General features: G+C 47.1%; 1 protein-coding gene across 3 annotated transcripts in view; it reads right to left on the bottom strand.

Annotated features, from left to right (window-relative positions):
* Window positions 1-14,121, bottom strand: part of loxl3b (lysyl oxidase-like 3b) — a 43,903-nt gene that overhangs the window by 14,261 nt on the left and 15,521 nt on the right. For all 3 annotated transcript variants that reach the window (XM_056295231.1, XM_056295229.1, XM_056295230.1), the window contains exons 5-6: window positions 7,840-8,047; window positions 6,437-6,617 (exon numbers count right to left, since the gene is read on the bottom strand). In XM_056295231.1, the coding sequence (XP_056151206.1) occupies window positions 6,437-6,617; window positions 7,840-8,047 (389 nt within the window). The remainder of the gene's footprint in view (window positions 1-6,436; window positions 6,618-7,839; window positions 8,048-14,121) is intronic.

The raw sequence follows: 14,121 nt of genomic DNA, 5'->3' as shown, positions 1-14,121 counted from the left end.
GTCTCTGGCTTAGCTCTCTCTTGGCTTAAGTCCTACCTAACTGGAAGAACACGTTGTGTCTGCTATAATAACAGTATATCAGAATTCTCTGACATTAAATATGGCATACCCCAGGGCTCCGTTCTTGGCCCTCTACTTTTCTCTCTATATTTCACCTCTTGGCCAAATTATGCGCAGTCACGGAATAAATTTCCATTGCTATGCTGATGATTTTCAGCTGTATGTGCCTATAAGGGCTGATGATCATATTCAAATGACCAATTTAGAGGCCTGCTTGGCTGTTGTGGAAAATTGGATGTACCTAAATTTCTTGCTTTTAAGTTTGGATAAAACTGAGATGCTAGTCGTTGGCTCTGCTAGACACAGACACCAATTTGATCAAGTAACAATAACAATCGACAGCTCTGTGATTTCACAAAGTGTGGCAGCCAAAAATCTTGGTGTTATGTTTGATCCCAGCCTTTCCTTTGATAAGCACATTAAAGAAATCACTAAGACTGCCTTTTTTCCACTTACGTAACATTGTTAAAATTCAGTCTTTCCTAGTCTGCGGTGGTGTAGCGGTCTAAGCATCGGCTTTGTGTCGATGCAGTTGCCCACTGGGGACCGGGGTTCGCGCCTCGGTCTTGTCAGATCCGACTATGGCCGGACTCGATGAAGCAGCAATAATTGGCAATGCTGTCTTCGGGAGGGGGGTGGAGTCTGCTTGTGTTTGTCACATGAATGCATCTCTGGGTGTGAAAAAGCAGTGGTTTGGCCTGGATTCACCTTGTCACGAAAGTGGGGAGGCATCTCCTTCGAGACTGCTGGCCGGAGAGATGCAGTTGGCGAACGCATGCAGTACTAGGTTGGGTGTTTGAATTAAAATAGGGATCGATTGGCCACTAAATTTGGAGAAAAGGGGAAAATTCAGAAATAAATTTAAAAAAAATTCAGTCTTTCCTGTCCATGCCCGACGCAGAGACTCTAACACATGCCTTTGTTTCACCTAGACTTGATTACTGTAATGTTCTGTTTTCAGGTCTGCCACATGCTAGTACTAAAAGTCTTCAGATGGTTCAAAATGCTGCAGCTAGAATCCTAACTAAAACTAGAAAATTTGACCATATTACACCAATTCTTGCCTCCCTTCATTGGCCTCTTAGCACTGTTAGATCAGTCTTCAAGGTGCTTCTGCTGACTTATAAAATCCCAAATCCCATCATATCCGCCTGATCTCCTTAAACCATACATTCCATCTCGAGCTTTTCACTGTCAAAATACAGGGCTCCTGTGTGTACCCAAAGTTAAGAAGAAGTCAGCTGGTGGCAGGACCTTTTCCTATCGGGCCCCATTCTTGTGGAATAAACTGCCTGCTGCCATCAGACAGTGAGAGTCTGTTGAGTGCTTTAAATCCAAACTTTATAAATCAGCTTTTTGCCTTAGCCTACAATTAGTTGCCTTGAAGTTGAGTACTTCACAATCTGTGATGCATGGTGGGTCGGTTTCTGTCTCAATGAATTTACCAAGCACTGTTCTGCCAATGAGATTATAGAGTATAGAGTATTGACTACTGCAAACTTTTCTTCTCTCACGTGTCTTTTCTCTCTCTCTTTGAATGATGTCTTCGCCTTTCTCTTCTTCTGTACATGTGACTGATGTGATGTGAGTCTCCCTTGTATGCACGTGCAGTCTGGCCTACTCCCAGGTCTTCATGGTGATAGTGGTTGCCATCTGGACACTGCTTGGATTCCCCTCACCACATTTTCTTTTGATGCATCTTATAAATCCATATAATTTTGTTATCCTGTTTCAATGCTATATACTTCTCTCAGATGTGTGACTAATGTTTTTTTTGTTTTTTTCTTGTCTCTTCTCCCGCGTATGTAAATGGTGTGATGTGAGTCTCCCCTGTGTGCATGTGTAGTCTGTCCTCCTGTAAGGTCTACATGGTGATAGTGGTCATGTGGCACATGTCCTGGGCGGTGCCTGGACACTGCTTGGCATCCTCCTCATCATATTCTTCATCCATCCATCCATTATCCCAGCTGCTTATCTTTACTCAGGGTCACAGGGATGTTGGAGCCTATCCCAGCAGTCCATGGCCGGAAGGTAGAGAGACACTCCGGACAGACTGCCAGTCCACCACAGGGCCAACACACACACACACACACATTCACACCTAGGGACAATTTAGTACGGCCACTTCACCTGACCTACATGACTTTGGACTGTGGGAGGAAACCGGAGCACCTGGAGAAAACCCATGCAGACACGGGCAGAACATGCAAACTCCACACAGAGGACGACCCGGGATGACCCCTAAGGTTGCACTACCCCGGGGCTCGAACCCAGGACCTTCTTGCTGTGAGGTGACTGCGCTAACCACTGTGCCACCGTGCCACCCATATTCTTCATATATTCTATAATTCCATTATAATTCTGTCATCCTCTTTCAATGTTGTATTCTGTAAATGTGTAATTTGTGATACTGGGCTAGACAAATAAAACTGACTTGACTTGACTATTGCCAGCCTGGTTCAAATTCATGCAACATATATTGACCCCCCCACCCCCACCAGCTCCAATATTGGCCATCTACATTCACACATGCACCCCACATATATTCATTCATTCATCCATAATCCAAACAAGGATTCATAACCTCAGTCAACCCCCAACTACCCCACATGTAAAGCGCATTGCGTTACCGTTTGATGTACGATGGTGTTTGATTCACCTTGTGAATAACGTTTGATTCGTTTAACGCGACTGGATTCACTCTCCCTCTGTGTGTTTTTCCCTCCATTACCTGAGGACTCGGTGGCACAAGAACATGCATGGTAGAATTCCCATGAAAGGAATTCCTTCAGCATCTGTTTCCCAGACCCCAAAATGAATGAAAATGCAATGGGGTCGTGGTCTGACATCCATTTGAGTGCTCAGCAGGTATGTTGCTCCCTCAAAGAGATTTCTGTGATGAGCCTCCTCAGCCAACATCCCCTGTGGGGGGGGGGGGGAGTAAGGCTGAGGAGTAAGGCGGGTGCTTCTCCCCACACACACACACACACACACATACACACACTAACAGGACGGACATCCCATTCCACCCCCGCCCGGGATTTCAGAGAAATGTGCCTGAAAGGGCTGGTTGTTTCTGAGGACCAGATCTCACACAAGTTTCCCTAAATACTGACAGACCTTCGTCACCTTATGAATGAGTAGTGAGCCTAAGAAGCACACACACACACACACACACACACCACACACACACAAATGCATGTGCACACAAACGCACACACACGCACACACACACACACACACACACACACACACACACACACCACACACACACACACAAATGCGTGTGCACACACACACACACACACATACATAGTGAGCATAAGACACACACAAACACACACACACACACACACACACATAGTGAGCATAAGACACACACAAACGCACACACACACACACATAGTGAGCATAAGACACACACAAACGCACACACACACACACACACACACACACACACACACACACACACATAGTGAGCATAAGACATACATACAAACGCACACAGACATACACACACAAACACACACAAACGCACACACACACACAAGTGCGCACACACACACACACACATAGTGAGCATGAGAAACATACACACACACACACAAATGCACACACACACACACACACACGGATTAACTTTAAAGCTTTCAGGCATTTGACGGCTACCCATCCAGCATCATTTAAAGCGGTTTAATGCCTTGCTCAAGGGCATGTAGTAACGACACCTGACTTTGAGAGGGTTAAAAGCCTGCGACCGCTGAAACGCAGCACAGCCCATCTACGCCCTGGGCTTCCTTGCCGCTTTCCATATGGACACACATGCACCCTCTCAGGGGCACGTTCAAACGACATACACCAGCAGCAGCTGTGCAGACGGAGACTCACAAAACCCACACTGACTACTGGTTCATTCAGGTTTACTGTTCCACCGCCGCTGCCCGTCCAGCCAACATCCACCCACCCAGGAATCTGAGCTGTGAGAGGGTTGCTGCCAAATGTCTGAGCTGTTTTTCTCCTAAATGGCCTCTCTAATTAGCTGAAATGAAAATCTGCAGGAAAATGTGAATGGTTCCAGGAAGGGTTCGGCTCGGGTTAGTGATGCTAACACTACTGTTACACGGCAATTAAGACTTAACTCGTCGACAGTTTAGGGAAACGCTCGGCAAATAGTGCGTATTACTGAATGGATTAATACACTAGAGAACAGAGGGTGCGAAGCCATATTCTCAGTGAACTTTTCATTTTATCTCAGGTTTTTTTTCCCAATGCTGTGCTGTTAAATGTGTCTCTCTGCTCGTCTCCCTGGACGAGGAGTGTGTGTGTGTGTGTGTGTGTGTGTGTGTGTCTGTGTGTCTGTGTGTGTAAGAGGGGTGTTTATCTTGTTCATCACTATCAGTGCTTATGATAAAAATTTTCCATCCTCTCTCTCTTCATTCCTCTTTTCCCACATGGCGTCCTCCGTTCTCTCAGTTTGTACAACAGGCCAAGTCAGGAATCCTTGCAGGGATTTGCCCTTTGTATAAGGGGAAGACCATCAGGGGGCGCTATAGGAGATGACCTAGAAGATTAGGCAGCTATTATGTGGACAGCTGAGGGCAGAATACCACACCCCAAAGACAGATAAAGTCAGGTTTGGGCTGCATTCCTGTCGAAGTAAAATTCTTTCTTATTGATGTTGTCTTGAGTCCAGAGGGTCGAACCCCCCGAAAGGCCCGAATGAAACATGGCCGCCAGTCAAGGAGGGTTTACTATCTCATCTTCTATTGTTATTTTCATTCCCTCCCCTCTTTTCTCGCATGAGAGCCACTGGTTCTCCATCATGGGATTGTCATTAGATGGTTTGCCTAAAGCTGCTACGAGGAGTTTTTCACTGATTAGAACTTAGTCACCATTCATTGTTTTGTTTTGTTTTTTTGGATTTTTCCCCCAATTGTACCCGGCCAATTACCCTACCCCACTCTTCCGAGCCGTCCCAGTCGCTGCTCCCCCCCCTCTGCCGGTCTGGGGAGGGCTGCAGACTACCACATGTCTCCTCTGATACATGTGGAGTCGCCAGCCGCTTCTTTTCACCTGACAGTGAGGAGTTTCACCAGGGGGGCGTGGGAGGATCACGCTATTCCCCCCAGTTCCCCCTCCCCCCTGAACAGGAACGCAGACCGACCAGAGGAGGCGCTAGTGCAGCGACCAGGACACATACCCACATCCGGCTTCCCACCCGCAGACATGGCCAATTGTGGCTGTAGGGACGCCCGACCAAGCTGTTGGTAGGCAACAGAATAGACCGCCACGCCACCCGGACACCCACATTCTTTTAATAAGCCTCGGTTTTTTTGCAGGTGTACCTGTAATTAGACAGGGAGAATGAATGAACTGAAGAAGGCTTCGTGGTGATGAAGAAGCGGGGGTGAGGAGTTAGCTAAGAATCAAACAGAGTTGAGACGCTGTGGACGTGTGAGCCAACAACCAGCTGTCCTGAGCTGACATCCCTGACAGACTGACATCGCCACTGGTTACATGCAGTAGTACGCAACACAAAAAATAAACACAATACTCAAGGTTTGAGCTGGCTATCTTGGGCGGCACGGCGGCTCCGTGGTTAGCGCTGTCGCCTCACAGCAAGAAGGTCCTGGTTTCAAACCCCGGGGTTGTCCATCTTTGGGGGTCATCCCAGGTCGTCCTCTGTGTGGAGTTTGCATGTTCTCGCTGTGTCCGCGGTGGGTTTTTTCTCCGGGTGCACCAGTTTCCCCAGCATCAAAAATAAACATGCATGTTAGCGTTTATACTCCTGTCTGTGCCCCTGAGCAAGGCAATGGGGAAAAAAAAGAACTGGAGTTGGTCTCCGGCACAGCATGAAGGTGGCAACCCACTGCTCCTAGCTACACAGATCACAGCTAGGATGGGTTCATTTGCAGTGACTGAATTTCCCCAAGGGGATTAATAAAGGAAACTTGGTAAATTAAATTAAATCAGAACTATCAGTTGTGCCTCTAAACACTGTCCAGCACAGGATACTGGAGCTTGGCTCGCATGCGAGCGATACACCGGGTGTTTGACATTAGCTAGTAATTTGAAATTCTCAAGGTGGTTGACAAAAATGAACATTCGTTCTCTTTCGACACCCACGTGGGTCATGGAGACTAGACCTAACATGCTTGTCTTTGGATGGTGGGAGGAAATCTGAGGACCCGGGAGAGAGCCATGCAAACACAACACAGACGGTCTCAACCCATGGCCATCTTGCTGTAAGACTGTGGTGCTTAACCACTAAGCCCCTGTGCCGCCTAAAAAAATGAACTCTACCTTTGTTGATGTCTGCACTTTCTGTTGGATTGTATTCCCGGAATGTTCCTGAGAATAATTAATTGATCCTGACCTTGTCCCATGCGGGCTCCGGTAAGGGCCTCCTTGGCACTGCCAAAGCCCAGCTCCCTGCAGACCACGCTGGCTGACTGGAGGCTCCAGCGGTCATCGCATACCGTCCCCCACTCATTATCCTTCAGCACCTCCACACGGCCTTCCCCGATCTTGGCACCGCCCTTCAGTCTCAAGTTGGTCTGAGCAGCAGAGACGAAAAATAATAATCACATGTCCATCGAAAGGTTGAACATTAGCCTTCAGAGCACCAACCAGGCAAGTAATGCTAACTGGCATTTCAACTTCTCCTCCTCCTCCTCTTCCTCTTTCCACCTGCCTTGTATCATATACTCAGCAAGCAAGGTAGAAAGCATGAAACTAATTTCATAAAGGGTTTAGAAGTGGTTGCTCATTACTTTATAAATGGTCAATAACTAATTTATCAATGTGCTATAAGTCAGCAATAGGATGTTAAATTGCATTACTAAATAAATATCTTGGGTTGCCAGGTTGGTACCCCATGTGGGGAGAGTCTTCGTAGACATTCTGTCAGAAACCATGTGATCGGACGAAGCCAGCTGAACCACTAACCGCTACCCAACGCTAAACGCTTAACCTGACCACTATCTAACCTTAGCCCTTCACTTAACCGCTGTAACTATAGTTGCCATTGGTCCTGGTAGAAAGTGACTGGTGTGAATACATTGCACAACATCTTAAATTCATCTTATGTTCATGCTGCTTGCTGCAAATGAGAGTCGGCAGTCATGGATTATGAGAGAATATCTGTGGTGACTGTCTCGTATTGATAAAATGTGGGCCTACCAGCATGGGGATCACAGGTTTGAGTTACCTCCGGCATGGTTAGGCTTCCCTACAGACACAATTGGCCGTGTCTGCGGGTGGGAAGCCGGCTGTGGGTATGTGTCCTGGTTGTGGCACTAGCGCCTCCTCTGGTCGGTCGAATAGCATGAGCCTCCCACGCGCTATGTGCCCCTGGTGAAACTCCTCACTGTCAGGTGAAAAGAAGCGGCTGGCGACTCCACATGCGTCGGAGGAGGCATGTGGTAGTCTGCAGCCCTCCCCGGATCAGCAGAGGTTTTGGAGTAGCGACCAGGACGGTTCGGAAGAGTGGGGTAACTGGATGGGTACAATTGGGGAGAAAAGGTGGGGGGGAAAAAAATCCCCCCCAAAAAAAGTGGGCTTCCAACCTGGCAATCCAAAGTGTTTTTTATCGTGTTATAACATCTCATTACTAATTCATCACACATCAATAGGCCTTATAGCAAAGTGGTACTGGTTATACTGGTTATTGCTACGGCGAGGAAGACGCTGAGAATGGCGCCAGTACTTAGAGCACCTCCTCACCCTCTCTCGCCACGCCTTGCCATTAAGCTGCTCTGACACAAAGAGAGACTTTACCGCAGTTTTCATTTTCTTCTTTAAGCTGCTGCTTTGCGTGAACAGCGGCCCTGCTATACAGCTGACCACGGCCGGCATGCCGCCCTGGCAGGTGGTGGTGGCGTTGGGCTTGGTGAACTCCAGGGGGCAGGCTGCCAGGTGGACCTCTGTGCCTGTGCAGGCCACCGAGTGGATGTGGTAATGATGCTTCTGACGCTCTGAGTACAGCCTGCAGCAAGCACAGACAAGTGGGCAGAGTCAAGAATGAATGAATGAATGAATGAATGAGTGAATGAATGAACATTTCTAACAGTAATTTCTTATGTTTGGGAAAAAAAACAACACAACATTGTTCTTAAATGTAGCAAAATTCACTAAAAAGGCGTGCACACAGGTTGTATTTCATCATGCTTGCTCAGAATGAATAAAACCAATGAATGAATGAATGAATGAATGGATGAATGAATGAATGAATGAATGAATGAATGAATGACGAAGCCGGGGCCACACGGTTCTTCTGCGCTACATAGTAAAACTGCTTGCTTTTGAGAATAAGTGTTGAAGTTCAAGTTGTTGCATCGAACACCCATCAATCCAGTGTCAGTCAGGCTAACGCGGCTTGCTTTTTGAGATGATGGACGTGGCTGAAGGAAGCAGCCGGAGTCAAACATACCGAAGCCTGTTATGGCTAACGTGGCACAGATTATTATGGTTGAGCTGGTATGGCGGGTAGTCTGTGGGGCGCGCGAAAGCAGAATGTGTGTGGTTGTTTTCAAAATGAGTTAGTTTGCCTGTTCCATGTTTATCCAGTAAATAAAATCTTCCCCCCCCCCTCAGGTTACCTTTTGCCAGACTCGCTGTGTTTAGACTTAGAGTTAGCTTTAGCTTTGGATGACTGCCTGCAAGGTAAACGGTACAGTTAGGAAGGGGAAAATGATCTGACAAACAGGGGGGGGGGGGGGGGAGGTTACATGATGTCTTGATGCATGCTCAATAATCCAGGTGAGTAAACCACAGAAGGTTGAATCAGTTCATCTGGATACAATGTTTACTGACGGATACATTTGATCTAAGGGACCTCTGCGGTCTCAACTGGCTGCAGGTGTCCCCACCCTTATAAACAATACAGTGGCATCACCACCGAAACCAACGACCAGTCTCATATGCAAATATGGGCCTGGCCATTAACTAGAGTTACCGTGGCCATGTGCACTATTCACGGAGGATTTGGGAATGCTTGCGATCACAGCATCGTAAGATGGTGACAGATATACTCTTACCCCCCCCCCCCCGCTGCCTCGGTTCAGGGATGGTCGTTTGTCTCAATAAACATGCTCCGGATGAAATGATTCAACTTTCTGTGAAGGTTATGCAACATTCGTATAAGTTACACAAAAATTACACAAGCTTGTAAACAAGACAGGCTATACACGATGCAATCTTTTTCTTTTTTTTTCAGATTTTCCCCCCACCCTTGTTTTTCTCCCCAGTTGTATCCGGCCAATTCCCCCTCTCTTCCGAGCCGTCCAAGTCGCTGCTCCACCCCATGTGCCAATCCAGGGGTGGGGGTGGGGGGCGTAGCAGACTACCACATGCCTCCTCCGATACACGTGGAGTCGCCAGCCGGTTCTTTTCACCTGGCAGTGAGGAGTTTCACCAGGGGGACGTAGCACGTGGGGGGGATCACGCTATTCCACCCCCAGTTCCCCCTCCCCCTTGAACAGACTCCCCGACCGCCCAGAGGAGGCGCTAGTGCAGCGACCAGGACACACACCCACATCCGGCTTGCCATCTGCAGACACGGCCAATTGTGTCTGTAGGGACGCCCGACCAAGCCGGAGGTAAGACGGGGATTCGAACCGCCGATCCCCACGTTGGTAGGCAACGGAATAGAGCGCCACGCCACCCGGACGCCCACCCGATGCAATCTTACTGTCAATAGAAAAGTGTGATGCTGGTAAAATGCAGATAAAAGAGGTTTTGCTTTTAAAAAAACCCAAAACATTTGTCTAGTTTGGGACACCAAACACCGGCGCTACTTTCCAACACAACTTATTTTCAATCTTAATAGATCAGTGCTGTGGGCCGATAACCGCACTGACAGATAGCGTATTGAACTCTGGGAGGAAACCCACCCGTGTGATTTTAAACTGTACGGGTGGTTTTGAACAGGCTTCACCTGGAGGTTTTACAAGGTGGATATGCTCAGCTGAAAAGTGACACGATACGGTTGCTATTCCAAACTAGACGCAGAAAACGGTTATTGTGATAGAGGGACACATTACTTGGACACAGCGTGAAAAGCAGAGCCTCATAGCTGACACCTCCGTGAAGCATCAGCGTGTTGGTTAGTAGCGCAGAACTACGTTACTCCGACTATGAGATGCGATGTGAACCTCATGGCTGCACATCGACTTTGTTCCCATACGGCATTTCTTTCACTTTTGGGTGGGTTGCAGTGACATGCATGTGGACGCAGGCCTCATAATCAGAGGATTATGTTAAATGGCCATATAATCAAACACACTGAGCAATATCGGTTCGGGGGGTGGGGTGGGGGGGGCTCTTAAATGCTTTTAGATACAGGACCCAAATTTTAATTGTGATTTTTCAATTCTCAAATTTGCGTTGACATATCTGGAGTGCAGATAACCAGAAGGTGACATGGCTCCAAGTCAGTATGAAGGCCTGGGAGGAGTTCTCGGCTCCAGATCTTTGAGGAGGCTCTGTGATGGACTGGTGGCTGTCCAGGATGTCCTCACAGCGCCTGCTGGGGCACACTCCAGTACCCCGCCACGCTGAAACGGACTTAGTGGGACTAGATAATGGGTGGATGGATGGATATTTTTGAGAGATTCTTCACAGAAGACCAGTCATTTGTATTTACCATATTCTGCTTTCAGGTTTGGGGGCGTTCAAGTTCATGAGTGGGACGACCAAATTGCCCCTCAAGCAGCTCAAATACAGGGGACCATTTAGAAATGCGTTTTTTTTGTTGTTGTTGTTGTTCTAAGTCTACAAAGTGCAGCCATCTTGTTGTTGAGCTAGTTGAAGCAAATATTCATAATTATTGTTAATTAAGTTTCCTTTATTAATCCCCTTGGGGAAATTCAGTTACTGCACATTAAGCCATCCTAGCTGTGATCTGTGTGGCTCGGAGCAGTGGGCCGCCGCCTTCATGCTGCACCCGGGGACCAACTCCAGTTCATTTCCCATTGCCTTGCTCAGGGGCACAGACAGGAGTACTAACCCTAACGTAGATGTTTCTTTTGATGGTGGGGAAAACAGAGCACCCGCAGAAAACCCATCACAGACACAGGGAGAACATGCAAACGCCACACAGAGGACGACCCCCCCAAAGGTTGGACAACCCCGGGGTTCGAACCCGGGACCTTCTTGCTGGGAGGCGACAGCGCTAACCACTGGGCCACCTTGCCGCTCCAAATTACTACAGTAGATCAGGTATTTCCTGGTATTAGCTTTAACCCTCTAAGTCTGGTTGGGGGTTTGTGTACTATATATCAGGGCATTTCAAGTGACCACATCAAATTTTTTCCAATAAGCTGTCGACCACAGATGAAGGAAATAAATCCACCTTCAAAAAAGCCCGGGTTTTCATGTGGCTGTCAAACCTGGTGTGCACAGCGAGAAGATAAGCTGTGAGGACCAGGATGTAAGTTATTGGCCTCCTCCAGAAGGTACGCCGTAACGGAGAAGAAGGATTCCAGCTGCGGCCTTTGATTAGACTGGATTAAACCCTGAAAATAAAACAGCCTTCATCGTTCGCACACAGCACAGGTTGACAAACATCTGTCACGCTGACAGGCTGTTAGCAAATTACACACAAGCACGCCTGACCTGTTTTCTCTATGTCAGTAAAATCCCCGTGCCATTGTCAAGCAGACCAATGTGTTCACGTTTAATGAACCAAGTACTGATTGGACAGTACTTGGTTGCACTTCGGAAGAAGTGGCAGGTACAAAACCTCAGAAACTGCCGAGTGCTTGCCACTGATTTGGTGTCAATCTGTGCCGCGTTTAAGGAGAAAAATGGAAAAAAGGAAATGAGATACAAACCTAAAACAAAGGCAAACATTACAAAAAAAAAAACCAAAAAACAGCTGAAACTGCAGATAATAAAACCGCAAAAGCCGGAGTCTTACCCGATGAAACAAAACATTAACAACCCATTCACATGCTGCATACACCAGTAATCAAATATTAGAAAGAAATGTAAGGACTTGCTACATACTACACGGTTATTTTCTACATCTATAGGAAACCCACTGTCGGAGATACGACGTATACTACATTCACTGAGGATGTGAATAGGACGTAGACGGTGGGTTGTCCTGTGTAGAGTGTACCTTCCTGCTGATGACGCTTTAACCTTTGGCTTGGACACTTTCTCTGCTGCTCTCTTTTTGAGCTTTCTGAAACGGTGAAACGGCCATGTGACGTCAAATGGAGGGGGAGAGAGAAAGGTTGATTGACAGCACTATGCGGGGCTGTACAAGCCGCGATATGTTCTGGCCCTCTCACATACATGCATTCTCCTTTCACACATATTAGATGTATATTACATATATTTTCATTCTTACACCCACACATTTTTATTCTCATATTTGTATATTTAAACTCACACATTAATACATTTTCACTGTATGTATGTATGTATGTACATGAGAGGGCCAGAATGAATTATGGCTTGTACGGACCCTCATACAATTGTGAACTTTTTCACATTGCAAGGGACACACACACACGCACACGCACACGCACACGCACACACAGAAAAGGATTTGTTAAACAACTTTTAATGATTTACATTTTTGACATTCCTGGAGTCTGGACAGCTCATGTTGTGAAGCTGCTACAGGCAAATAACTTAAGTCTGTTAGCATTACAGAGTTTAAAACCATGCAAAACACAGAGCAGTGTTGAGTGTTGGCCATCTACAGTAGTCTTAGTATTAGACAGCTGAAATAACACATAGCTGACTGTGTGTGGTGTAGCTGTATAGAGACACGTAAGCCAAAAACAACAAAGGGGTTATTGGTACTACATTTTCTGCCACCCAGAATGACTGAATAAATGTCCTTCTTACTTCAGATCTTTCCTATTTCCCACCACGGCATCCTTTTAAGAAGCCTGGACGCCGTTTCCTTCATGTCTCCATGAAAACACTTGATGTATACGTCATGTGAATGGCAAAACCTGACCCCTGAGTGACATGGATGTTCAGTGCGGGATGGCAGACATGATGGATGGATAACACATGATCCGGCACCTGTTAGTGGGGGAGTGTACTAATTCTGTGTATACACACACTATAGCATTATGTGGTTCTGGTATGTTTTCTGTTTTATGATGCATTTTGTAACATCATGCATCTGACCCAAAAGGTGCTGTTGAGTTGTAAAAAGGCAAATATTAACCTATGTGGAATCTACAAATACTCAACGGGAAACTGGAAATAGATGATCTTTCTCTTGGCACACAATATTGTAGCGAATTCAGGGGGGCAGCCGGGAATCCGCCGCAGCCAGGAACCGTACCCGGGTAGCCCAGACCATGGGCGACTGCACTAACCAGTCAACTACAGGGTCTGACCCGTTAACCAAGGTCTAGAGAGTCTACACATCCGTGGTCGTTACACTACCCCCCCCCCCTCCTTTGGGAAGTGCATCCCTGCACTTCAGCATAGCAACTCCCTCACGCCTCTGGGTGCACGCGTTTCCGATGGCCTCAGCCTCACTATCCCACTTCTGACGCCAATGTAGCGAATTAAGGGGGCAGCTACAAATCCGCTGCAGCTGGGAACTGAACCCAGGTAGCCCAGACCACAGGCGGCCGCGCTAACTAAAGCGTCCGGCCCGTTAGCCAAGGGCTAGCGAGCTACACATCCGTGGTCATTACAATATATACATTCAGACCATTTGAGCTCAGCTAGCTTTATAGCAGTGCTACCAGTCTGACACATAGTAATTATCTTTTACTATTTTTACAGTCAACTGACAACGGTGTCAGTTGCATAGTGTTTACCCGCATAGTGTTTACCTTCTTAGCCTGGCAGGAGTACTGCCATATTTTCCAACATAGTACTGTCTTTAGCGGGCTGTACGTGTGGTTAAGCCAGAAAATGCCGAAGAGGTCGGATGAGCTGCGGTATAAAGGGAAAAGTTACTTCATGACCCAAGAAAAATATATCAGACAACAACAAAGCCAATGGTTCATTCCTTTACAAGGTCATCTAAGTCATTGACTGATTAACGGCCAGGCATAGACTGGCCATCAGGAAGTT

Source organism: Lampris incognitus, chromosome 16 (genome assembly GCF_029633865.1).
Source record: "Lampris incognitus isolate fLamInc1 chromosome 16, fLamInc1.hap2, whole genome shotgun sequence".
Taxonomy (NCBI): domain Eukaryota; kingdom Metazoa; phylum Chordata; class Actinopteri; order Lampriformes; family Lampridae; genus Lampris; species Lampris incognitus.
This window is presented reverse-complemented; position numbering and strand designations above follow the sequence as displayed.